Source organism: Macaca thibetana, chromosome 9, assembly GCF_024542745.1.
Source record: "Macaca thibetana thibetana isolate TM-01 chromosome 9, ASM2454274v1, whole genome shotgun sequence".
Classification (NCBI taxonomy): Eukaryota; Metazoa; Chordata; class Mammalia; order Primates; family Cercopithecidae; genus Macaca; species Macaca thibetana.
In genome coordinates, this window is record NC_065586.1 from 65,550,445 (window position 1) to 65,578,223 (window position 27,779).

General features: G+C 37.6%; 1 protein-coding gene across 8 annotated transcripts in view; it reads left to right on the plus strand.

Annotated features, from left to right (window-relative positions):
* Positions 1–27,779, plus strand: part of HERC4 (HECT and RLD domain containing E3 ubiquitin protein ligase 4) — a 151,274-nt gene that overhangs the window by 8,602 nt on the left and 114,893 nt on the right. For 5 of the 8 annotated variants that reach the window (XM_050804706.1, XM_050804709.1, XM_050804707.1 and 2 more), the window contains one exon: positions 21,220–21,379. In XM_050804706.1, coding sequence (XP_050660663.1) covers positions 21,220–21,379 — 160 coding nt within the window. The remainder of the gene's footprint in view (positions 1–21,219; positions 21,380–27,779) is intronic. The other 3 variants (XM_050804712.1, XM_050804710.1, XM_050804711.1) reach the window with 1 other exon arrangement.

Below are 27,779 nucleotides of genomic sequence, written 5' to 3' on the forward strand. Positions count from 1 at the left end.
AATACCCTGTCTTTCCTGTTTTCTATTATATATTGTATACATCCCCTTGTCTAACTGCTATGTTGTACTACAATCCAAGGTCCATAGTAACCGACTTGCAGAATTGATTTGGTGGCTAACCTTGGAACTTGGATTAGTTATGTTGTATAAAGTCCACTATGTAAATACATGCATCTCTCTCTAAGATGCATTGGTTTGGTGGATGCTTTATAAAACTCTTAAAACCTACACAGAAGACAAAAATAGCAGTAGATGCCTAATCTGAGCAGTCTAACAAAGGGAAGCTTCTTTAAAGGACTTGGAACCAGTGATTTTCTCTTGGGTATGTTAATGTTTTTACATGATTAGAAGTGAGCCACATACTTTCCTTAAAAGATTTAGCAGTGCGGTAGATTTTGGTTTCACAATTTGGGTAGTTAGCGATTCTTGTTGCAAATGGCAGTCTAGGGAGTCTAGTTTCCATTATCTCCTTAGTAAGGACTCTTAGGGTTCCATGTTCCCAATAGATCATACAAATGTAGCACTGTTTTTCAAGCTCATTTCTCACAAAGGCATGCATTTTTAAAACTGCTTTGAAGAAATAAAAGTTACTTCTGTATTCCTAGACTATAAAGTATATCAAGTGCTTGGGATACATATGAAAGAATCGAATAGAAGCGGCATACTCAAATGTTTATATAAAAGTTTATTTGGACTTGGATAATATTAGTAAAAAAATGGGTAACACTAATGAGGAAACTATATTAATGAGCTCATGGTTGAACTTCCTGTTCCCCTGGATTTTTTTTTTTCATATTGATGGAATTTAAAAGGCAGTTATTTTAAATCGTAATAAATTATGATGGTTACCTTATATGTGAGAAAAACCTATGCTGTGTGTAATTATACATTTTATTGGAGTTTTGTTTTTTTAGACAGGATCTTGCTGTCACTGGAGTACAGTAGTTAAATTGTGGCTCACTGTAGCCTCAACTTCCCTGCGTTCAGGAATCCTCTTACCTCAGCCTGCTGAGTAGCTGGGACCACATGTGCATGCCACCAGGCCCAGCATATTTTTGTATTTTTTGTAGAGACAGGGTTCCACTCTTTTGCCCAGGCTGGTCTCGAAGTGATCATCCCACCTCAGACTCCCAAAGTGTTGGGATTATAGGCATGAACCACCACGTCAGGCCTTATTAGAGTTGTTTTTTTTTTTAAGGGAAATTTCTTGCATTTCGATGGCTTATTCCTTAAACCGTAATGTTTTATTTGCCTAGATTTACTCTTTTGTGTTCATTTCTAGCATGGCAGAATTTTGGTTTAGCCTTTCTTGGCCATAAGACATTCTAGAATCCTTTAGTAATGGGCTTTTCACAAATTATTTGAAAATATCTTAATTACTTTTTTATTCATATCTAAGATTCGCCTCATTTTATTCCTTTGCTAGGTGTTATACTATTCTGAAATAACACATTTTTAGTATTACAAGTTCTTGGTAGAGAATTTCTAACACATAGGAAAGTAAAAACTATAATGCCATCATGCATAGGTAAATAGTATTATCACATGAGACCTTTTCTGTATTCATATATGTTTCTGATTAAAAACTGGGAGTGTGTTCTTGTATCTCAACTTTTTTCTCCTGATAATAATTTAGTATTTTCCCATGTTTTAAAATTTTAGGAATATTGGGAATATTTAGGAATATAATTAACATTTTATCATTTAGATGTACCAAAATTTATTTAAGTATTCTATTTTTTGGATTTTTTTTTTTTTTTTTTTTTTTTTTTGAGATGGAGTCTTGCTCTGTTTCCCAAGCTGGAGTGCATGGCGCGAACTCCACTCACCGCAGCCTCTGCCTCCTGGGTTCAAGTGATTCTCCTGTCTCAGCCTCCTGCGTAGCTGGGATTACAGATGCGTGCCACCACTCCTAGCTAATTTTTTGTATTTTTAGTAGAGACAGGGTTTCACCATATTGGCCAGGGTGGTCTCCAACTCCTGACCTCGTGATCCACCTGCCTCAGCCTCCCAAAGTGCTGGGATTACAGGCGTGAGCCACCGTGCCCAGCCTATTTTTTAGAATTTACTTCCAGATTTTTGTTATAAGTTAATACTGCAATGAACATATATATCAATTCAGTCTTTATTTCTTTTTCTTTCTCTCTCTCTCTCTCTCTTTTTTTTAGACAGAATCTTACTCTGTTGCCTGTTGCCTAGGCTGGAGTGCCTGTTGCCATCTTGGCTCACTGCAACCTCCGCCTCCCAGGTTCAAATGATTCTCCTGCCTCAGCCTCCCGAGTAGCTGAGATCGCAGGCATGCGGGCACCACACTTGGCTAATTTTTTGTATTTTTAGTAGAGATTGGGTTTCACCATGATGGCCAGGCTGGTCTTGAACTCCTGACCTCAGGTAATCTACCTGCCATGACATCCCAAATTGCTGGGATTACAGGCCTGAGCCATGGTGCCTGCCTATTTCTTTCTTTTAATTATTTTTTATTTTGGGGGGACAGGATTTTGCTCTGTTGCCCAGGCTGGAGTGCAGTGGCATGATCTCGGCTCATGGCAACCTCTGTCTCCTGGGCTCAAGCGATTCTCCTGCCTCAGCCTCCAGAGCAGCTAGGATTACAGGCATGTGCCACCATGTCCGGCTAATTTTTGTATTTTTAGTAGAGGTGGGATTTTGCCATGTTGACCAGGCTGGTCTAGAACTCCTGGCCTCAAGTGATCTGCCCACTTTGCCCTCCCAAAATGCTGGGATTACAGGCATGAGCTACCACTCTGTTTCTTTATTATTATTTGAGATAGAGTTTCGCTCTTGTTGCCCAGGCTAAAGTGCAATGGTGCAATCTTGGCTCACTGCAGCCTCCGCCTCTCAGGTTCAAGTGACTCTCTTGCCTTGACCTCCTGAGTAGCTGGGATTACAGATGCCCGCCAACATGCCCTGCTAATTTTTTGTAATTTTAGTAGAGACGGAGTTTTGCCATGTTGGCCAGGCTGGTCTCGAACTCCTGGCCTCAGTTAATCCGCCCGCCTCGGCCTCCAAAGTGCTGGGCTTACAGGCGTGAGCCACCACGCCCGACCTACCTCTGTTTATTTCTTTAGGAAAAAGAACATCTTTAAGGAAAGAGAACTGAATTTATTGTTTAAGCACAGTTGTGTCTCATTTTACGAAGTTTATATACTCATAAGATATTTGTAAATGAAAGTTTTTAAAATGTATGTAAAGGCCGAGCGCGGTGGCTTACGCCTGTAAACACAGCACTTTGGGAGGCCGAGGCAAGCGGATCACGAGGTCAGGAGTTCAAGACCAGCCTGGCCAACATAGTGAAGCACCATCGCTACTAAAAAAATAGAAAAATTAGCTGGGCATAGTGGTGTGCCTGTAGTCTGAGCTACTCAGGTCGCTGAGGCAGGAGAGTTGCTTGAACCCAGGAGGCAGAGGTTGCAGTGAGCCGAGATCTGCACTCTAGCCTGGGTAACAGAGCGAGACTCCATCTAAAAATAATAATAATAATAATAAAGGTAAATAAATAAATAATTACAATTACAATATTACGACCTAATAGGGAATAGAAAACAAATGCACAAATAATAGAAATGCAATTAAAATATGCCAAGTGTTATAGGATGTATAAACAACAGTGCCGTGTAGAGATAGTATACTATCAGATAGCAACAGGCAAGTTTGAGGCTGGGGGAAGAGTAGTCCATGTAACAGATGTCTGAGAATAGTGAGCAGGAAGGTTAGAAAGGCAAAATTGAGGTCAGATTATAGAAATAAATTCAAGAGCTTGAATTTAATTTGGTGAATATCCACTGATAGATTGTAATGGGAATTACAATGGATTTATAAAGGAAAGGTTGAAAGGGAGAGAAATTGGAGGTAAAGAAATAGGCTGTAATGGTAGTCCTTTAAAGCAAGAAAGGAGCAGGTAGATAATGGAGAGACTTAGGGAGGCAGAAAGAATGGACAGACTTTGATAACCAGATGGAAATAAATAATAAACATAAAGGGAAGAGCCAGGTATGATCCTAAGTGGAATCATTAGCTGATAGAAATAAGGAATCCAGGAAGAGAAGAAATATTCTCTTTTATTTTAAGAGGCAAGTTAAAAGATTCTGGTAAGGCGAATTTTGTGGTAAACTTAATAATACTGAGTGAGCAGTAAGAAATGTAGTACTGTAAGTGGGGGCTAAATGCGTGAAGTGTTTATTTTTGATTTTGTTTTATTTTCAGTTCAGATAGGCTGACATTCCAACTGTAGACTTCTCCCCAGTTCTAACCTGTTAAGTAATTAATAATTCATTAACAATACTTCGTACTTTCGGAAGACTGCTTAAGGCACGTGGTGATACAATACGATTGTAAATTTAAAGTGACCTAAATGGTTGCCTCCTCCGTCTGTTTTGTAAACCTGAATTTCTATATACAGGGTTTTTTGTGTTTTTTTTTTTGTTTTTTTTTTTGAGATGGAGTATTGCTCTGTCACCCAGGCTGGAGTGAGTGGCACCATCTCTGCTCATTGCAACCTCCACCTCCCAGGTTCAAGCGATTCTCCTGCTTCAGCCTTTCAAGTAGCTGGGATTACAGGCATCCGCCACCGTGCCCGGCTAATTTTTTTTTTTTGTATTTTTAGTAGAAACGGGGTTTCACCATATTGGTCAGGTTGGTCTGGAACTCCTGACCTGAAGTTATCTGCCCGCCTCGGCCTCCCAAAGTGGTAGGATTACAGGCGTGAGTCACTGCTCCCGGCCCATTTGCTTATTCTTTAGCTGACACAAACCTATTCTTTTTTATTTTTTGAGATGGAGTCTCACTCTGTCGCCCAGGCTGGAGTGCAGTGGTGCGATCTCGGCTCACTACAAGCTCCACTTCCTGGGTTCATGCCATTCTCCTGCCTCAGCTTCCCATTTAGCTGGGACTACAAGCGCCTGCCATGACGCCTGGCTAATTTTTTGTATTTTTAGTAGGGATGGGTTTCACTGTGTTAGCCAGGATAGTATTGACCTCCTGACTTCATGATCTGCCTGCCTCGGCCTCCCAAAGTGCCAAACCTATTCTTAATTACTATGTTTGACTTCAGGACTTCCCTCCCGGTCTTACTGGAAACAAAGCTTTTGCAGTCAGAAGGTGCAATGACATAGGTGTAAGTTGCTTTTGGTTCCACTAGTAGCTGAAATAATTTTAACTGTAAGTTGGATATATGCCGGCAATGTAAGCAAGAGCTATTGGGAAATTCACCTTTTGCGATAATGCTGTTGCTTTTGTGAAAGGGAAACAGGCGTGGGGAAGAAACAGGTAAGGCTAAAAGAGGTCCTAAAGAGCAGAATTAGGAGTATCTGAAAAGCAGTGGAAAGAAAGTTTAGCTACTTTACCTATACATTATTAGAAGACATTTGTGACTTTTTTTTTTTTTAGGGTGGCATAACAAGGATAAAGTAGATGTTAGATTGCTTCCCAGAATTGATCCAAAGTACTTATCAATCAGCATATATGTAATTTCTAATCCAAGTATTGCTTAGCTATAGATTTCATACCTAGGCTCTCTAGTAGGAATGAACCTTATATTTTGAAGAGTTACTAGGTAGAAGCCTGATTGGTTGATGTTACCTGTACCTGAACATAGACCTATTCACATTTTCAGTTGGGAAGTTGAATGAGCCTCTGCAACTGAGAATAAGGGGAAAAGGGAACACATTATAAGTTGGTACTGCATTGTATAGGGTGAAGAAATACACAAACCATGTAATTGGAGAGAAATTTAGTGTTGCAATATTTAGAATGTATTATTTACGGCTGGACTTGGTGGCTCACGCCTGTATTCCCAGAACTTTGGGAAGTCGAGGTAGGTGGATCACAAGGTCAGGGGTTTGAAACTAGCCTGGCCAACATGGTGAAACTCTGTCTCTACTAAAAAAATACAAAAATTAGCTGGGTATGGTGGCATGCACCTGTAATCTCAGCTACTTGGGAGGCTAAGGCAGGAGAATTGCTTGAACCTGGGAGGTGGAGGTTGCAGTGAGCCAAGATTGCGCCACTGTTATTTGTGTCACTGCACTCCAGCCTGGGTGACACAGCAAGACTGCCTCAAAAGCAAACAAAAAGAATATTATTCACATATTGTAATGCTGATATTAAAAAAATAGTAACAGTAAACCTCCATTATGTGCCAGGTACTGTGCTGAATCCTTTATTCATTATCGAAAAGTCTTATATCTATCCTGCAAAAGCTGTGCTGAATCCTTATTCATTATCCGAAAGTCTTATATCTGTCCTGCAAAAGTATGTGTTTTGGTGAGAACAGTCAGTCTTCAGAAGATTAAGTAATTCTCCCCAAGTTGAAATTAAAGCTGAGTAGAAACAAGAACCAATAAGAAGAACAATGGAAGAAAAGAAACCATTTATAATAGCGAGAGAAACAAAATAACCCAGCAATAAAGTAGTAAGAAATGTGCAAGACCTATATGAAGAAGACTTGAAAGCATTACTGAGGAACACAAAAAACTTGAGCAAATGAAAACCACATTTATGGATAGGGACATTCAACCATATCAACCTGTCAGTTTTCTCTAATTTGTAAATTTAGTGTGATCCTAATGAAAATGTCAAGTGACTTTTTGGGGAAGTAGACAAATGGATACTGAAGTTCATATGGAAAAAGAAAAAGTAGGAAAATTCTAAAAAAGAACAGTAATAAATATTAACTTTTTTTAAAGACAGTTTCTAATATACATTAAAATGAGCAAGGTGTAGAGAGCAATGTAGAGAGAGCTACATTTTGGGTTTTTTAAACAAAGAAAAATATACACTTGCATTTGCTTATAGATACACAAAAAACCCTGGAAGGATATATACAACTAATAACATTGGTAACTCTTGGTGTAGAGGTGGGAAAAGAAGTGGTGAGAGTTAGGTTGATGGAGAACATACATAGTAGACTTTTCCCTGCATACCTTTTTAAAAACAATGTAAATATGTTACCTATTCTTTTTTTTTTTTTTTTTTTTTTTTTTAAGGGTAGGCTTTGGAATTAGAGTGCTCACATAAAAATCCTGGCTCTGTTGCTAGATCTGTTTTCTTGGTCACATTGCTTAACCTCTCTGTGCCTAGGTGTTCTCTTCTCTAAAATTAGGATAATCATGCCAAACTCCGAGAGTAGCTGCAGGAGAATCACTTGAACCTGGGAGGTGGAGGTTGCACTGGGCCGAGATTGTGCCACTGCACTCCAGCCTGGTGACAGAGTGAGACTCCTATCTCAAAAAAATAAAAATAAAACGTAACAGTGCAAAGAACAATGCCTGGCATATGGTGAGTATTCAATAAGTGTTTGCTTAGAAGAAAAAACAATATTAGAGTGGGAATTTAAGTTTAGGTCTGCCTTATGGTAATGTGATATTATGCTGTTTCATATTTGCCTGGTGACTGTTATATTGTCTTATATGGAAACTATATTGCTTTCATAATTACCTCCAGATATACAATACAGATCTTTTCATTTATGCCTGAAGTTTAGGCATTTATTCAACAAACAGTTGTCTTCCTGCTGTGCCCCTGATATTGTGCTAGGCATGAAAGTACTTCTTTGTCTTTAGCCTTCAATTAACCTTACTGGAGCTCTTATTCAAACACTATACCAAAATTTAAAAAATTGTTTGTTTATGGTACTTAGAGGTAATGCTTTATTGGAGCGATATAAAATGGATTGGATTCCTTTACCTTCAGACTTTAAAGATATAATAATGATACCAAAAAAGAAAAGAATTAAAGATGCCTTTTTTTCTTGTGAGAAGCACATAAATGATGGCAGTTAGATTGATCATTGATTTTAAGGTTATTTAATGATTAATAATTACAAGGTGGCCAGGTGTGGTGGCTCACACCGGTAATCCTAGCACTTAGGGAGGCCAAGGCAGGTGGATTGCCTGAGCTTAGGAGTTCAAGACCAGCCTGGGCAACATGGTGAAACCCTGTTTCTACTAGAAATAGAAAAAATTAGCTGGGTGTGGTGATGCACGCCTGTAATCCCAGCTACTCTATTCAGGAGACTGAGGCATGAGAATTACTTGAACCCAGAAGGTGGTGGTTTATGTAATTGCACCACTGCACTCCATCCTGGGCAACAGAACAAGACTCTGTCTTAAAAGCCAAAAGAAATTAATAAGGTGTAGTTTGTGTATTGATATTTTGAGGATCATAGACACTTGAGTAAATACTACTGAGTTATACTATTTTGTTTCTTTTTTCCTTTTTTTTTTTTTTGAGACAAGAGTCTCACCCTGTCACCCAGGCTGGAGTGCAGTGGTGCAATCTCAGCTTAGTGCGACCTCCGCCTCCCGGGTTCAAGCGATTCTCCTGCCTCAGCCTCCCAAGTAGCTGGGATTACAGGCATGCGCCACCACACCTGGCTAATTTTGTATTTTTGGTAGAGACAGAGTTTCACCACGTTGGCCAGGCTGATCTCAAACTCCTGACCTTGTGGTCTGCCCGCTTTGGCCTCCCAAAGTGCTGGGATTACAGCCATGAGCCACCATTATACTTTTAAAACCAGCCCTGCCCCTCCCAAAATGATAAGCTGACCTTAAAATGTAGAATGCATGTGTTTGATCGTACTTCTCTACTCTTATTTTGCATTTGCTGTTATTTTCACACCAATCTGAATAAAATTTTGGCTTAGTGTGTTGTTGATAAACTGTGTATCCACTGTTATACAGTGCTTGACTATGAGAGAAATTTATACCTCAAGAAAATCAAGGACAAATATATATATATATCATATATGTTTGAAATTGTATATAACTGATAAGTTGTGGAGAACAAAAAAAGGAACATTTAAAATGGAAGCCATTGCGGTTATCTATCTTTATCTGTCAAAACAAAATGCAAAAACAACTCCTTTTCCTTGTTTGTTAATGCTTGCACTCACTTAGGTTCAGACCTTAGATTCATTTTAGGGTCTGTTTCCTTTCCTGTAGCACCCACATTGAGCCAGTTGCCAGATTTTGGTTATTTTTCTCAGTGACTGTCTTGTTAATTTCTTTTGCAAATAGCTCGTGTAACTTTGAGCTAATTACTTTGAACTATTGGGCCCTTAGTTTCCTCTTCTCTCAATCTAAAATTCTTTGTTTTCATTCTGGGCTATTACTGGTGTGCATGAGAACTGTGGCCAGTAGCTCTTTAACTGGTCTCCCTGCTCCACCTCATTCTTCTTATTAATTCTAGGTTAATCTTTCCAAGGTATATTTCAGTTTCCCTGTCTTGAAATTTGCCCAGCTAAAGTACCATCTCCGTCATTACTCCTTGGTCACTCTTATAAGAATTCAAGTCACACATTTTGAACTATCAAGTACAGTCCATGGAATTCAGTAAGTTAATAAATTGCATCACTGTCTTCCCATTACAATTATCTTCCCTACCGTGTCATCTCCTGGATGGTAGAAAACCTTGTCTTAACATGTCTTTGCTAAAACCACAGTGAAATACTGTGGTGCACATAGAAGGAACTCAGGGCAGGGTTGTTGAAAGAGCACAGGATCAATGTGTTTTATTGGTTGTGTCTTAGGAAAGGAAGATCATAGACTCTTGTTTTAATGAACTTGATCACCATCAGCTAAATTACAGTGAAAATTTTAAAATTTAAAACTCTACTAATATATTCTGAGGGTTCATTCTTGCTTGTCTTTGAAAGAAATTGAGCTAAAGGAACTATATGATTGTATTGTATTATGTTGGAGTCTTTATATTTTACCTTTACCTCTTCTTTCCTCTTCAAAGCAATTAATTTTAGCAGTTCATAGACATCCAAGTAGTACTTCTTTAAAAGAAAGGGGCCAGGCGTGGTGGCTCACGCCTGTAATCCCAGCACTTTGGGAGGCTGAGGCCGGTGGATCTCCTCAGGAGTTCGAGACCAGCCTGGTCCAGCATGGTGAAACCCCGCCTCTACTAAAAATACAAAAATTAGTCAGGCATGGTGGCCAGTTCTGTAATCCCAGGTACTCGGGAGACTGGGGCAGGAGAATCGCTTGAACCCGGGAGGCAGAGGTTGCAGTGAGCCGAGACGTGCTACTGCACTACAGCCTGGGCAACAGAGCGAGACTCTGTCTCAAAAAAAAAAAAAAAAAGGGATATTGTAATGCCCCTAAGTAAAAATAAAACTATATTTTGGAAGTAAGTTATTGCAACATAACTATGTTATATTTGAATATTAACAAAAGGACAGCGGTTCAATAAATAGGGAAATGTTTATAACTTAGTGCCTTTATCTGTGAAGCTTAAGGATAATGGCAAACTTTCCTCATGGTGTTATGAGGGTTAAATAAGATTAAGTAATTAAAGTGCTAAGCTTAGTGCCAGGCACATAAGCTCTTTATATATGTTAACTGTATTCCTCTATATAAATAGAATATATAAAAGGGGTATGAACTTGTCAACATATCCATTACAAAGAATTTCTTAATCTTGTTAGTTGTTTCTTCATATAAACATTTTATTGTTTGCTGTCAACTAAGACATGTAAGTTACTTTATATTAACTTTAGATTTTTTCAGGGAACCCACTGAAATACTTTCTTGCCTATGGATTGTACCATTCCAAATTCCTACTGGTAATTATTAGTAATAATTAGAGGGAATAAAAATTTTCATTTAATTTATTGATGGTTTAGTTTTGTTTCTTTAATTCTGAATTTGTCTTATAGTTTGTGATGATTGTTAAGTACGTGATGTTAGATATCCTTCTAAAAGTATCAGTTACCACCAGCCTGGGCAACATGGTGAAACTCTGTCCCTACTAAAAATACAAAAATAGCCAGGCATGGTGGCACATGTGTGTAATCCCAGCTACTCGGGAGCCTGAGTCAGGAGAATCGCTTGAGCCTGGGAGGCAGAGGTTGCAGTGAGCCGAGATCGTGCCACTGCACTCCTGCCTGGGCAACAGAGCGAGACTCTGTCTCAAAAAATAGAAACAATATAAAAAATAAAAATAAATATAAAAGTATTAGTAAACAATAGTTGTACTTTGTTTTATTTAAACAATAATTTCACTATTATTTTTCAGTAATAGGGAATTTTATGGCTTGAGTGAAGTAGCCTTTGGTTATTTGTTTTCTCTGCAACAAAATTAGCAATGTAATTATTTAAAGTTAGAAACAAATTTGAATTACTCATTGATGTTATTCACTAATCCCAAGTGATTAATATCTTTATCTTTAAAAAGTCAGAATCATGAAATGGGACAGATGTGCGCCTCATGCCTGTAATCCCAACATTTTGGGAGGCTGAGGTGGGTGGATCACTTGAGGTCAGGAGTTTGAGACCAACCTGGCCAACATGGTGAAACCTCATCTCTACTAAAAATGCAAAAAATTAGCTGGGCGTGGTGTTGCCAGGTGGGTGTGGTTAGCTGAGAGAATTTCTTGAACCTGGGAGGTGGAGGTTGCAGTGAGCTGAGATTGCACCACTGCACTCCAGCCTGACCAACAGAGTTAGTGAAACTCGGTCTCAAAAAAAAAAAAAATCATAAAATACTTCAACTACACATTCAGTTATTTAATAAAACAAAGAAGAAGAAAAGAAAAATTAAAAAACATTCATAAAAAACCAGTGTTAAATTTGGTAATCATTTTCCGAATCTTTTATCTGCATACATGTGTAAGAATGGAGCTCTACAATACCTTTTTTATTTTATAGTATGGTATCTTGAGAACTTTAAAGTTAAATTTTTAGACATGGATTTTAGGTATACTTTGCATTGCCCTAGTTTAGAGTTTTGAGTTGTTCAGAGAGAAGGGAAGGGGAAATCTGTATTTTTAACAACTAATGAGGCATGGTAGGACAGAGGATTTTGAAACTTAAGGTCTGGTGGAGTTGAAATGATCTCTTTAAAATAGGTATTTGACAAAGTATATTCCTTCTGACCTCAGTATTAAAATTTTTCAATGTGGATATACTTGTTGCTCTTCATAACTGTGGATTCTAGATCCTGTTAACATGAACATAAAATATCAACAGAGATTTTTGTTCTCTGTATAAAATGACCGATGTTTTAGTTTGTGGTAATTCCTAGACATGGGCATTCACAGAACTGCCAAATACTTGAGTCAAAAGATGTGCACTTTACCAGTGGAGATTTAAGGCAGTGCTCTGCCTTTTTGTTCTAGCAGTCATTGCAAACAAGTGGCCTTTTTGTGATGTATTTAATGCCACATTTTTTTTTGCATGTTTTGCCAATCTTATTGATGATTTTACTGTTTAAAATGGTCCCCAGGCCGGGTGCTGTGGCTCAAACCTGTAATCCCAGCACTTTGGGAGGTTTACTTGAGTCCAGGAGTTCAAGACCAGCCTGGGCAAAATAGGGAGACCCCTATCTCTACAAATAATTAAAAAATTAGTGGGGTGTGGTGGCTCATGTCCGTGGTCCCAGCTACTCAGGAGGCTGAAGCAGGAGGATCACCTGAGCCTGGGAGGTTGCTACTGCAGTGAGCTGTAATTTCACCACTGCACTCCATCCTGGGCGACAGAGAGACCTGGTCTCAAAAAAAAAAAAAAAAAAAAGTAATACTTAAATATATACTAAATGAGATGTTTTTAAACAGAAACATCCCTAAAACAAGATTATGTATTTATCAGTTGACAAAAATGTTCTGACCAGAGGCTTGCAGGAACCTTACCTTGTATTTTCTTTAGGGGCAATAATTCAATATTTGCTAAGTCAGTGTTCATGGTGACTTTATAGGACATAACTACTGCACATAGTGAGAATTGATTATTCCTAGCTAGACTAGAATAAAAAGACTAAAATAATAAGTGGAAGAATGATGTGGTTTCTTAGAAGGATGATGCGGTAGTGAAATAAACCATCAGTATTTAGCATCCTTCTGTTTCTTTGTGCATTGTACAGAATATTGTGTCATCTTTTAAGACATTATAAAATAAGTCTGGAGTCTCTATCTTTGTAGCTTTTATTTTCCTTTTTTTGTAGCTTTTGTTGACCACAATTAAAACTATAGGATTTTTTCATTCTTTGTTCATAATGGCAAAGAGAAGAAAATTGACAGAGGGAGATGTTTCACAATTCAGACATATCAGAGAGAGCAGCACTTTATGATGGTGAAATTGATCATATAAATGAACTCTTACACAATGAATTGGAGATGATGATACTCTATGAATTTTCACAAGCTTAATTGATAATATTTCTGAGGTCCCAGAGGACATAGGATATTCTTACCCAGTTACTCATTCAGCAGGAAGTACTTTGTTATGTAATATTTTGCAACAAGAACCTGGCCCAATCTATCCTGTATGTGAGACAGTATTCTTTTTTTTAATGATGTTTGTGCAGAAAAATGTACTTGATGTAGTTTGTAAGCAAACAAACACTAAAGTTGGATTTGCCTACAAAGGTGATTGGAAGGACACAGATGATGTAGAAATGAAAATTTTCATTAGGTCGATCATTGTAATTGTTTTAAAAATAAGCCTAAAAATGAAAGTTTTTCTTTTATGAAGCAAAGAAGGATGCCCTCTTTCTCTTCGGTAAAATGATGCGCCATTAGTGTTTTCAAAAGTATGATTAATGATAGAACCAGAAGTAGTGATGAATAAGGACCTATTAGAGATGTATTCAAAGTCGTTATCTACAAAGTGGGTATGTTTCATCTGTATAGCACTTTATCTTTTCAGGTTTTGCCTATGTCTCTGACAAATGAATTCAAAAGCCAATCTTTTCTATTTGTGTTTTCCTTTTTGTGCCTCTGAAAATTAAATGTCTCTTTTCTTCTTTGCTTGAAGAGAAATACTGTGACTCATAAATACTGATAGAATACAATGATTTTTTTTTCACACTTTTTATATGAACATTTTGAAGCATAAAGAAAAGTTGAGGCCAGGCACAGTGGCTCATGCCTGTAATCTCAACACTTTGGGAGGCCAAGGCAGTTGTGTTGCTTGAGCTCATGAGTTCGAGACCACCCTGGGCAACCTAGTGAAACCCTATCTCTAAAAAATACAAAAAATTAGCCTATAGTCTCAGCTACTCAGGAGGCTGAGGTGGGAGGACCACTTGAGCCCCGGAGGCGGGGTTGCAGTGAGCCAAGATCATGCCACTGCACTCCAGCCTGGGTAACAGAGTGAGATCCTGTCTCAAAAAAGAAAGAAAGAAAAGTTGAAAGAATAGTGTTAACATTGGCCGGGCGCGGTGGCTCACGCCTGTAATCCCAGCACTTTGGGAGGCCAAGGCAGGCAGATCACGAGGTCAGGAGGTTAAGACCATCCTGGCTAACACGGTGAAACCCCGTCTCTACTAAAAATACAAAAAAAAAAAAAAAAAAAAGCCAGGCATGGTGGTGGGCGCCTGTAGTCCCAGATACTCGGGAGGCTGAGGCAGGAGAATGGGGTGAACCCAGGAGGCGGAGTTTGCAGTGAGCCGAGAGCGCGCCACTGCGCTCCAGCCTGGGCGACAGAGCGAGACTCCGTCTCAAAAAAACAACAAAAAAAGTGTTAACATTTTGCCATATATTTTATCTGTGTGTGTTCATATTTTTAAATAACACAGCTTTTTATTTCTTAATTACTATTGACTATAATGATTATATGCTGTTATTAAACCTTTCCAACAAGTTTAGCATCAAGCATTTGTGATTTCAACATCTTTTAACCCTTATTTATCAAAGGATTCAATAATTTTTTTAATGGACTTGCATGGCAAGGTTTTTTTGTTGTTTTTTTGGGTCTTCTTTGGGTTTTTCTACTTATCGTCAATTGATGTGGTTTAATGCCCCTTAACTCTCCGTTTTCTAATTGTGTGATTGGCCTTTAAAGGTGCATGTATTTTGGTGATAAAAAGTTAATAGTACACAGTACCTGGAACATAGTAAACAATAAATGTTTGCTGTTGGATTTGGCATGAGTTTTTTTTGCATCCCTTTCTTACATGGAGCATTACTGGGCCAGGCTGTGTAAGTGAATTTTTTTGTTTGTTTTGTTGGATTCATTTATTTCTCTTCATTCTTGCTTGTCATTCATTATCTCCCTTTTTAGGCCATCTTGATTTGAGTATTCAACCAGAATTTGACTTGGATGTAAAATGTCTCAACAAACCATTGATATGACTTTCTAGGATACTGGGGAAAAATGGTTGAGTTTATTCATTTTGATGAGCCATTTGGAAAAAATAGATAATATTTTAAAAATTGTAGTGAAGTTACCAGTTTTGTGTATTTGATGTCTGAAAAGTCAACTATTAAATATTATTCTCAAGTCATGTGTTTTTATAATAATGTATTGCTGAAGTCATTATCCATTTTCAAAGTTAGTATCCCAATAATTGGATGGGGCTAAAATTCTGAAAGAACCAAAATTATCTTTAGTGTTTAGTATGTTGAAAAAAATTAAAGAGCTCAGATTAGTTTTAAAATGAAAACATGAAAACAATGGTTTTAATACATTGTGTTAACTACTTACTCTAAGGATCTGTTTCTTTTGTATTTTTTAAGTTACATTTTGTTTATTGTTTGTTTTGAAAAGACAGTATATTCACATGGTTCAAACATCAAAGCAATTTAAATATACATTGAGAAGCTTAGCTCTTACATTTGACCATGCTATATTGTTCCCTCTGCCTATATCCCTTCTAAATAACTACGCTTGTTAGTTGTTGTTTTTTTGTTTTTGAGAAAGGGTCTCACTTCAGTTGCCCAGGCTGGAGTGCAGTGGTACAATCTTGGTCACTGCAGCCGCAGCCTCCCGGAATCAGGCGATTCTCCTATCTCAGCCTTCCAAGTAGCTGGGACTATAGGTGTACATGGTTAATTTTTTGGTTTTTTTTAGTGGAAATGGGGTTTTGCCATGTTGTCCAGGCTGGTCCTGAACTCCTGGACTCAAGCAATCTGCCTGCCTCAGCGTCCCAAAGTACTGGGATTACAGGCATAAGCCACTGCATCTGGCCTTGTTTGTTTTTTGTTTTGAGACAGTCTCACTCTCTCCCAGGCTGGAGTGCAGTGGCACAATCACGGCTCACTGTAGCCCTGACCTCCTAGGCTCAAGAGATCCTCCCACCTCAGTTCCCTGAGTAGTGGAAACTATAAGCATTTGCCACCATGCCTGGCTAATTTTTAATTTTTTTGTAGGTGTAGGGTCTCATTATGTTGCCAAGGCTGGTCTCGAACTCCTGGATTCAAGCCATCCTCCCACCTTGGCCTCCCAAAGCGCTAGGTGGCGTGAGCCACTGTGCCTGTTCATATGTTTTTTGTGTATCTTTCCAAAGTTTTTTTTTTTTTTTTTTTTTGAGACAGTCTCACTCTGTCACCCAGGCTGGAGTGCTGGAGTGCAGTGGTGTGAACTTGGCTTGCTACAACCTCTGCCTCCTGGATTCAGGCAATTCTCATGTTGAGATTACAGACACCCACCACCCAGGCTGGTGTCTAACTCCTGGCCTTGCCTCCCAAAGTCCTGGGATTACAGGTGTGAGTCACTGTGCCCAACCTATCTTTCCAAAGTTTTTAAAATGTAGATACAATATTAGCAAATATGAATATGTTTTCTTCTTCCTCTTACACAAAAAATAGCAAATCACGTACACTATTCCACATCTTATCATTTTTTCTTCACCACTGGATAATATACCCTGGGGATCTTTTCATAACAACGTGTAGTTTCCTCTTTCTTTATTTTTTTCAAATTGCAGAGCGTAATATTTCAGTGTGTAGATGGAATCTTTTGGATACTGGAGAATTTCCAGTCTTTTGCTATTGTATATAGTGCTGCAAATATATATGTACACATACACAGAGGTATATCTGTAGGACAGATTCCTGGAATTGGAATTGCTAGGTCTGAAGGGTGAATGCATGTGGGTTTTGTTAGATATTGCCACATTTCTCTTCATAGAGGTTGTACTGTTTTGTTCTTAGACAAACAGTGTACAAGAGTGCCTTTTTCTCCCATGAACTGTTGTCAAACTTTTTGATTTTTATCAGGTGAATAAATTATATCTTGGTATGTGGGTTTTTTAAAACACAAATTTAAAAAATACCCTTTCTTTTTAGAGCAGTTTTTTAGGTTCAGGGCAAAACTGAGCAGAAAATAAAGAGTTCCCTTCTACTTCCTGTCTCCCACCATGCACCACTTCCCCAGCTTTCTGGATGTCCTGCAGCACGATGGCATATTTGTTAAAATCAACGAATCTACACTGACATATCATTATCACCCAAATTCCATAGTTTACTTTAGCATTCATTTTTAGTGTTACACATTAAATGGATTTTAACAAATGTATAATGACATGTATCCATCATTGTAATATCAGGCAGAATAGTTTCACTGTCCTCAAAATCCCCTATTCTCTGCCTATTCATCCCTCCCTCCCTTTATCCCCTGGCAACCACTAATTATTTTACTGTCTCCATCATTGTGCCTTTTCCAACTTGTCATATAGTTGGGATCATATAGTTTGTAGCCTTTTCATATTGGCTTTTTTTTACTAAGTATTAAGTACATTTCCTCTATGTCTTTTCATGGCTCGGTAGCTCATTTCTTTTTAGCACTAAATATTCCATTGTCAGGATGTACCACAGTTTATCCATTCACCTACTAAAGGATGTCTTGGGTGCTTCTGGGTTTTGGCAATTATAAATAAAACTGCTGGAAACTTCCATGTGGGCTGGGTATGGTGGCTCATGCCTGTAAATGCTAACACTTTGAGAGGCTGAGGTGGGAAGATCGCTCGAACCCAGGAGTTCATGACCAGCCTGGGCAACATAGTGAGACCCTGTTACTACAAGAAATTAAAAGATTAGCTGGGTATGGTGGCCTGTGCTTATAGTCCCAGCTACTCTGGAGGCTGAGGTGGGAAGATTGCTTGAGCCTGGGAGGCTGCAGTGAGCCATGATTATGCCACTGCACTTCAGCCTGGCAACAGAGTGAGACCCTGTCTCAAAAAAAAAAAAAAAAAAAAAAAAAAAAAACCACCATGTGCAGGTGTTTATGTGGACATAAGTGTTTGAGTAACTATCAAGGAATTGGGTCATATAGTAAGAGTATATTTAGTTTTGTCAGAATCTGCCAAACTGTTTTCCAAAGTGGCTGTACTATTTTGCATTCCCACCAGCAATGAAGGAGAGTTCCTGTTGCTTCACATCCTTGCCAGCATCTGGTGGTGTTAGTGTTTTGTCTTGTGGCCGTTCTAATAGGTGTGTAGTGGTATTTTTTTTTAAGTTGTAATTCCCAGGAGACATAAGTTGAACATCTGTTTGTATGCTTGCTTGCCATTTGTGTGTCTTCCTTGAGGAGGTGTCAGTTTTGGTCTTTTACCTGTTTTTAAAATGGGATTGTTTGTTTTTTTCTTGTTATTCAGTTTTAAGCTTTCTTTGTTTACTTTGGATTAACACTTTATCAGCTGTATCTTTTGCAAATATTTTCCCCCGGACTATGGCTTGTCTTCTTACTCTCCTGATAGATTTTTTAATGAAGCTTAACCCATATGGGAAAGTGCAAAATTGAAAATACGTGTATAGCTTGATGAGTTTTCTAAGCTAATCTATTATTGGCTTCTCAGTGTAGTTTGAATTTGCATTTCTCTACGGGCCATTTCTGTTTTTTTTCTCTGAATTTCTGGTTCACATCTCTTACCCACTTGTCATGTGAATTACTGACCTTTTTTTTCCCCTAGGAAATCAATAAAAACTGGGGATGGTATTTTGTCTGAGATGAATAATATTTTTTGCCTCCTTTTTTTCATCAGTTTTTTGACTTTGCTGTTGGTTTTGCTATAACAATTAACTTGAATTTCCTCAAATGGATACATGGAATCTCCTTCTCAGGACTCAGCTAGTTTTCACTGTTTTCCAAAATTCTTCATGTTTGTTGTTGTTGTTGTTGTTGTTTTGGAGACACAGTCTCACTCTGTCGCCCATGAAGGAATACAGTGGCACGATCACAGCTCACCGTAGCTTCAACTGCCTGGGCTCAAGTGATTCTTCCCCCTCTGTCTCCCCACAGGTGTATGCCACCATGCTTGGCTAATTTTTTAAAAAAATTATTTGTAGAGACGAGGTCTCACTATGTTGCCCAGGCTGGTCTCAAACTCCGGGGTTCAAGTGATCCTCCCACTTTGGCTTCCGCAAGTGCTGGGATTACAGGCGTGAACTACCTGGCCTGGACTACCTTTTAAGGTTTACATAAATAGCTCATTTTCTTTTAGTGCTTTTTGTATATGTTTATCTTAGCATTTAGTCACAATCTTTATCTCACCTGTTTTTCCGTAGGTCATAAACTCATTGAGGGCTAGGATGCTTGTTTTATTCTCTCTCTGTCCGCGCTTGGAGCACAAGAAGTGTACAATACAACTGTTGAATATAAATGATTGCTTCTTTGTTTCTTCGATTTGGTGCCTTTGACTTTACAACCATTGCTTTCTTTACAGCTGATGCTATTAATTTGTTATTGTTGAACCAACCAAGCAGTCTTACTTACCCCCCTTGTCATCCTGTCATTTTCTGCTACTTCCTTTGAGGATTGTTCTGGAGAGACCTTGACTTTTTCTGGAACCTCTGTGAGAGATAACAGATCTTTCAAACATTTACTTCTTCATAATTAAGGTTTATGGGAATGTTTTGATATAAACAAATGATGCTTTACTTCTAAGTATTTTTTCTTTTCTTTTTTTGGGGGGGAACAGTGTCATATCTTATTTTCCTTTTTTGTTTTTGTATGTTTCTGTAAAATAATTTTTTAAAAGCTATACAAAAAGTGAGGTATTAGTGTAATAAACTTCCATGTACTGGAAGCTTCAGGAGTAGGTAAGTACTTAATACATCATTAGAGTTATGCAGGTTACTAGAGGCTATCTAGGGCTAACTTCCCACTCCAAAATGCAAGATAGTAATTTAGATACAATTTGAATTTCTGTATCGATAGGAATTTTAGCCTCTTTGGTTCAGTCTGTTTCGTTATTGAACAGCTGTATTTGTAAATTGAGCTAAACTATGCCTCTGAAGAAACCCTGATCCAGTTTTAACCGCTTTCAACATAAGACTTTTAGTTTGTTGAAGACAATGATTATAGCTTTCTTATTAAGCTGAAATAAAGTTAATTTTAAATGGCATCTTTTAAAAAACTTGTGGTACTAGTAAAAAAAAAAAACTGACAAACACATCTTGAGGACTAAGAGAAACAAATTCACTTTCCTTATTGATTTGTCAATTGATGGCTACTGGTAGTAGGGCCAGTATTTTAAGTTAATTTCTGATTTAAAACTTGAACATATTTTAACCATGTAAGCAGTTTTTATATCTTTTAGTATTAAGTTGGCAGTCCACAAATGGAAACCTTGTCAGTCATGGTTTACAGCCTTTCAGTTCTCTACTCACCATATCTAATAGATGCTTTATTTATGAGATCTTTAAAAATTTTGCTTTCCATTCAGAAATTGCTAATTCAGATTATTTCCTTAATTTCCTTTTTTTATCTTGAGACAGGGTCTGGCTTTGTCACCCAGGCTGGATTGCAGTGGCATGATCTCAGCTTACTGCAACCTCCATCTCCCAGATTCAAGCGATTCTCCTGCCTTAGCCTTTCCCGAATAGCTGGGATCACAGGCGTGCACCACCACACACCCAGCTAATTTTTGTATTTTTAGTAGAGACGGGGTTTCACCATTTTGGCCAGGCTGGTCTCGAACTCCTGACCTAAAGCGATCCGCCCTCCTTGGCCTCCAAAATGCTGGTATTATGGGTGTGAGCCAGCACACCAGGCCTATATCCTTAATTTCAGAATCACTTCATGGCAGCGTATACATTGTAATATATGTGTCAGTTATAATCTTATTGTTAAACTCAAGCAGCCCAGGTTATTTAAATGATTTCTTCTTCTTCTTTTTTTTTTTCCACCTGGACTCTTTTATTAGTAATAGATTTGAATAGAAGGTACATTCTGAGAGAATCTTTATAAGCCCTTAACTTCTTCATGAAAATGTTCAGGTCACTTAATATTCTGAGTTGATTTTGCCCTGTAATATATTTATCTGTGGTTTACCACAATGAGAATTACGTATGGAACATGTTTGTTGAATAGTTTAAAATAACTGGTTATATCTAGCATTATGTTTAAGCATTTCTTTAGCTTGTTTGTATAAAATGAAGAATGTGTTTTGTTCTTATTGGAAATTCAGAACTAGAATGCAGTTATCTTTTTCCTTGATTTCTGTACTAGAATGCAATATCTCTTTTCTTGATTTCTGTAGAGCAGGTTGTTGCCCTGGATGCCCAAAATATCGTAGCTGTTTCATGTGGAGAAGCTCATACGTTAGCGCTAAATGACAAAGGCCAGGTGTATGCTTGGGGTCTCGATTCTGATGGACAGCTTGGCCTGCTAGGATCAGAGGAATGCATCAGAGTACCCAGGTAACAAAGGTGACCAGAAAGAGGTCCTTAACAATCTTTTAAAATAAATTTATTAATCTTATGTCGTTCTGCTTATCTTTGGGCATGTAAGAGTTGACATCTCATTATTTCTCCCCTTTGAGTCCTTTGATAAGAGTTTGGTTCTTGCTTATGATGTTAGTTGAGCTATTGATTGGTTTGCTATTTTTATATACTCTATATTTTCTCTATAATCAATAGAATTTATGTTTGTAAATAAAAAAGGAATAGGGAATACTTCATTACCAATTCTTTTAGTCGGTTAGACTAATTTAAACAACTATCTTGAGTATTCCTGCTATTGAAATATTTATTAAATTATTGATTTGTTGAATGTTTTTCACTAATTTGTCTTTTTTTAGTCTTTATTGTTTCTGTTGAGTATAGAAGTCTAACGTGCTTACTGTAAAAAGAATGTAGTCAGTTTCCACTTTTTACATAGCAGTGACCACGATTTAATTAATTCATCATATAATTATTTCACAATTAAAAAATAAGCAGTGCCTCATCCATGTTTTAGTCTTTTTTTTTTTTTTTTTTTTTTTTTTTTTTTTTTTTTTGAGACGGAGTCTCGCTCTGCCGCCCAGGCTGGAGTGCAGTGGCCGGATCTCAGCTCACTGCAAGCTCCGCCTCCCGAGTTCACGCCATTCTCCTGCCTCAGCCTCCCGAGTAGTTGGGACTACAGGCGCCCGCCACCGCGCCCGGCTAGTTTTTTGTATTTTTTAGTAGAGACGGGGTTTCACCGTGTTAGCCAGGATGGTCTCGATCTCCTGACCTCGTGATCCGCCTGTCTCGGCCTCCCAAAGTGCTGGGATTACAGGCTTGAGCCACCGCACCCGGCCAACATGTTTTAGTCTTACACAGTTACAGAGGGCATAATCATTTTTTGTTTGTTTGTTTGTTTCTGAGACGGAGTCTCACACTGTTGCCCGGGCTGGAGTGCAGTGGTGTGATCTCGGCTCACTGCAACCTCTGCCTCTCGGTTTCAAGCCATTCACCTGCCTCAGCCTCCCGAGTAGCTGGGATTACAGGCTCCCGCCACCACATCTGGCTAATTTTTTGTATTTTTAGTAGAGATGGGGTTTCACCATGTTGGCCAGGCTGGTCTCGAACTCCTGACTTCAAGATTTGCCCACTTTGGCCTCCCAAAGTACTGGGATTACAGACATGAGCCACCATGCCTGGCTAATCATTGTTTTAATATTAAAAACTCCAACAGCATGAATTACGTAGGTGAAGAATATACAGATTTAAAGAAAAGTATTCAGTTTATTTTATATACATAAATAATACATTAACTCATACTTAGTTTTAAAATTTATACAAATTCTGACCTCTTTAAACTCTTTTGTTCTTTTTCCTAGTAATAGTTGTAGGGATAAAAGAACTATGCTGGGACCAAGGTTTTTTTTTTTTTTTAAGACAGAATTTTGTTCTTGTTGCCCAAGCTGGAGTGGAGTGGCGCGATCTTAGCTCACCACAACCTCCGCCTCCCGGGTTCAAGCAGTTTTCCTGCCTCAGCCTCCTGAGTAGCTGGGATTACAGGCATGCGCCACCACACCTGGCTAATTTTGTATTTTTTTTAGTAGAGACGGGGTTTCTCCATGTTGGTCAGGGTGGTCTCGAACTCCAGACCTAAGGTGATCTGCCCACCTCAGCCTCCCAGAGTGCTGGGATTACATGCGTGAGCCACTTTGCCCAGCTGGAACCAAAGTATTCTTAAGTTAATTTTAGATTTACTGCAGATGACATTTTTCTACACATCTTTATGTATTTTGTTTTTAACATTGATAAAGTTTGTTTTGGTTTGAGAATGAGGATGTAACTACTAGAATAAGAAAATGGAGCATAGGAACTCTTAATTTGACATGTTATATCATGTTAATAATGAACTATCTGTTGAGACTTTCATTTTTTTAATTGAACTTATAACCAGATTCCACAAAACTCCCCAATTTGCTTACCCTTTGTTTCTTCTGCATTAATGCACACAATTCCCAGTGTGCTTTTGATTCCTCTTAATGATGGAACTTTTGGGAGAAAAAAAAATTTTTTTCTTAAGTTAAAGCATTCATAAAAGCATAATGACCTCACATTTGACCCACCCTCTACTCTTTTTATTTCTTCTCACAAGTAATTCTTATAGAACAGGATTTTAAATTTAAGATTTTAGGCCGGGTGCAGTGGCTCACGCCTGTAATCTCAGCACTTTTGGAGGCCGAGCAGGGTGGATCACGAGGTCAGGAGTTTGAGACCACCCTGGCTAACACGGTGAAACACCGTCTCTACTCAAAATACAAAAAATTAGCTGGGCATGGTGGCAGGCGCCTGTAGTCCCAGCTCCTCGGGAGGCTGAGGCAGGAGAATGGCATGAACCCGGAAGGCGGAGCTTTCAATGAGCCAAGATCGTGCCACTGCACTCCAGCCTGGGCGACAGAGCGAGACTCCATCTCAAAAAATTTAAAAAAAAAAGAGTAATCAGAAAAGTGAAGATTCACATTAGGTTATACTTTTGTGACAACAAAATCCATTTTTTATGCCAATGGATGGATAATATTAAAGAAGAATGTGAAAATAATAATAGGATATAACTGAAACTAATTAGTTTGATAATGAATTCTTTTTTTTTTTTTTTTTTTTTTTTGGATAATGAATTCTTTCCTACTTCTAATTTTGTTTTGTTTTGAAGTCACTACTTTGGGAAAGACCAGGTATTTTAAATAGTGTCTGTAGACCTGCATTTCTGGCTAGATTTTAATGTAGAATATATATTACACCTTTTTATTTAAAAAAAAATTAACCCAAATTTTATTATCTTAGTTTAATGTAAGTGGAAATACATAACTTTGCACAGAGACTTCAGAAAAATAATTGTTGGCAATAAAGATGTAGTCTATCTTCTAAAAGTTCTGCTTCTTGGACATATGCATTAAGAAATTATGGCAAGATAGTATAAGATTATTATTTTTGTGAGTACAGCAATTTCTGGACTATACAAACTAAACATATTTGAATTATTGGCTTGGTCACAAATACAATTTATTTTCTTGTTATTCATTTTAAAATATATTATAATTCCTGCCTAATTTTAGCATCTGAAAATTTGGAACATTATAGATTAAAAAGAAAAAGAGTAGTTTTTAATGGTATAGACTAGATCCGTTGTTAGTCTAAATTTTTCATTTTTTTTTTTTAATCAACTCCCCTGTTCTGAGATAAATTTTTCAAAATTGAAATGAGTTGGTGTTAAGATTTTTCTGAAATAACTAGGAAAGTTGTGGCTTAACTGGAAAATAGAAAATTGTTAATTATGTTTAATTGGCAAAATATTTAATACTTTAGCTCCTCAAATGTTTGATTACATATTATAAACTGTTTACTAATCGTTAACATTAGTGGTTGGAATTTTGTCTTCAGAATCATAACTAGCAATGCCTGATTTCTGCCTGTATTGCCACTACGCGTTAAGTTGGAAAAACAGAAGAATATAATAGTGTACACATTCCATAATTAATATGCTTTAGCAGAGTCCCAAAGGAAGGATGTATAAATTTGATTTCCAATGCGTGTGTGTGTGTGTGTATATATATATATATATATTTTTAATTTCCAAAATTTATTCTGGCTTCTTTTCCTTTTTTTTTTTGAGACGAAATTTCACTCTGTCGCCTAGGCAGGAGTGCAGTGGTGCAGTCTGGGCTCACTGCAACCTCCGCCTCCTGGGTTCAAGCCATTCTCCTACCTCAGCCTCCCAAGTAGCTGGGACTACAGGCACCCGCCACCATGCCCAGTTAATTTTTGCATTTTTAGTAGGGATGGAGTTTCACCATATTGTCCAGGCTGGTCTTGACCTCCTGACCTTATGATCCGCCCGCCTCAGCCTCCCAAAGTGCTGGGATTACAGGTTTGAGCCACCGCGCCCAGCCTTTCTTTTGCTTTTCTGTTCAGTGTATTCCAATCTTCAAAAATTAAAAATGATTAAACACATTATCTTTTTTATGTGACAAAGGGGATTACTTTTGATGAATTCTAAAAAATTTAATTATATTCTAATTTATCTCTTTAGGAAAAATGGAACATGGGAACTTTGTTTTACCATTCACAATATTTTTTAATTTCTGAAAGCTAAAACAAAGAAAACAAAGCCAGTATCTCCCCATTCTTCAGGGTATTAATACATTTATATGAAGATGAAAGGGGATAGTTTTTTCTTTAACACAGTAATGACACAGAAGAATATATTTCCTGGTCTCTGTAGTAGATAATGGCAAAAGATATTAGCATTTATATGTATTACAAGCCTTATGTTAGTATTTTGGAAAGGAGAGTAACTGAATATAAATTGCTATGCAAATTTAGAAGATTTTTTGCAAAATTTGTGACTAATACTGAAGCCTCCAAGACCTTACAAATTTATTTATCCTTTAACAGTTTATTCATTACATATTATTAATTCGGCACTATAGCAGGTGCCAGGCATTATCATGGGTGTAAGACACATGGTTTGCCTTCACAGAACTTACTGTTTAGCAGAGGAGACAAATATTCAATGAATAGGTACCCTAGTAGTTAGTAGCGATAAATGCTATGAAGGAAGAAACATAGAGTACTGTGAGAATGTAGTATTTTGAAATGTTTCTTTTGCAAAATTGTGCTTGATACCCGGAATAGTGTTTTTTTCCCTAAAATACTTAATATGCTGAACAGGTCAGTGTATCATCTGCCTAGTACACATAAGCAATAACAGTAAATGTTTAGTAATTTGAGCATAGTTATGTATGTTCATATATTTTTTGTTCCTTCCTCTGTTTGCATTTCCAGTGTTTGATTTTGCTATTTCAAAGAAATGGCATTTTGTTAAGTGAAAATTTGAAGGTGCATTGGATCCTGCTAATTTGTTGGATTCTGCTAAATTGTAGCAGTACAATTCTCAAGTTTCGTAGTTAAGAGCATAACTCCACTAAATAAAAATATTTTTAATACAATAATATGGAATTAGAGTAACTCTCCTTTTTCCTGCTCAAAATTTGATTTGCTGAAGCTGCCTCCCGAAAATCATGTGTGTCGACTCTGTGGTCAGAATATGCTCCGGACTCTCTTATGGCAGAATCAGGTCAGGTGACAGTATCAGGTAAAGGGAAATAAAAAACATATTGTGTACCTCCCTATCCCCCCGTTTTTTTCTTTTTTCTTTTCTTTCTTTTTTTTTTTTTTTTTTTTTTTTTTTTTTTTTTTTGAAACAGGGTCTTACTCTGTCACCCAGTCTGGAGTGCAACGGTGTGATCTTGGCTTACTGCAGCCTCTGCTTCCCCGGGTCCAAGTGATTTTCCTGCCTCAGCTTCCCGAGTAGCTGGGACTACAGTGTGCCACCACACGTGGCTGATTTTTTTTTTTTTTTTTTTTTGTATTTTCAGTAGAGGCAGGGTTTCACCAGGTTGGCCAGGCTGGTCTCAAACTCCTGACTGACCTCAAGTGATCTGCCCATCTCGGTCTCCAAAAGTGCTGGGATTATAGTGACCCACCTGTAATCCGTATCCGGCGTCCCCCTTTTTTTTCCTTGAAAACATTCATTCAGGAAAAACAGTAACATGACCAGGCAAAGGGAAAGAACCTATGGAGATGCTGGGATGGTTGATGTACATACAAAGTTAATTGATTTTTGTAATGTTTTAAAAATGAGCCTTTAAAATTGTGTGGTGGTAAAACAAAACTCAGGAAAGAGGGGAAAGAAATTACAAAAGTATAAGGACAAAATACAAAAGAGAAGAAAATAAGACTTAACATATTAGTAGTGATTGTTAAAACTGTGAATTGAGTAAATTTCCCGAGTAAAAAAATTGAATGTCCCTGATTTAGACATAAAGTAAAAGGATAGCTTGTAAGGAATAGGTTTCATAATTTGAGAGTTGGTAGAACATACAAGAATCCCTGTTGGTTCTTAAGAAACCTGATAAAGGAGAACATACATTAAACTAGGCAAAATACCAGTTTTAGGCAAGTTAGATAATGTACATTTGCTTTCCAGATGTATTGCCAAGTTTCTAACTGTAAGCTGATTTAAAAACACTTTTTTATAATGAAAGAAAATGTCTGAATTATAAGAGCACTCTGAGGAATACTTGAGGTATGAGCGTAGCTCACTTTGCTTAAATACTGTCTTTCCAAGATGTGTTCTTATCACCCCTTTTAACTTTATTTTTTTGTATCTTGCTCTTGTTTACTGATTTTAGCATAAATTTTTGGTATGCTAAAATTGGGCTTGTATGAAAAAAATAATATGACCTATATGCATATAGTAGTCCATCAATAAATAACATAAATAGCATTCAAGATCAGTTTGTTAAATGGAATTAACTGATCTTGATCTGTCTTCTTCTTTTCT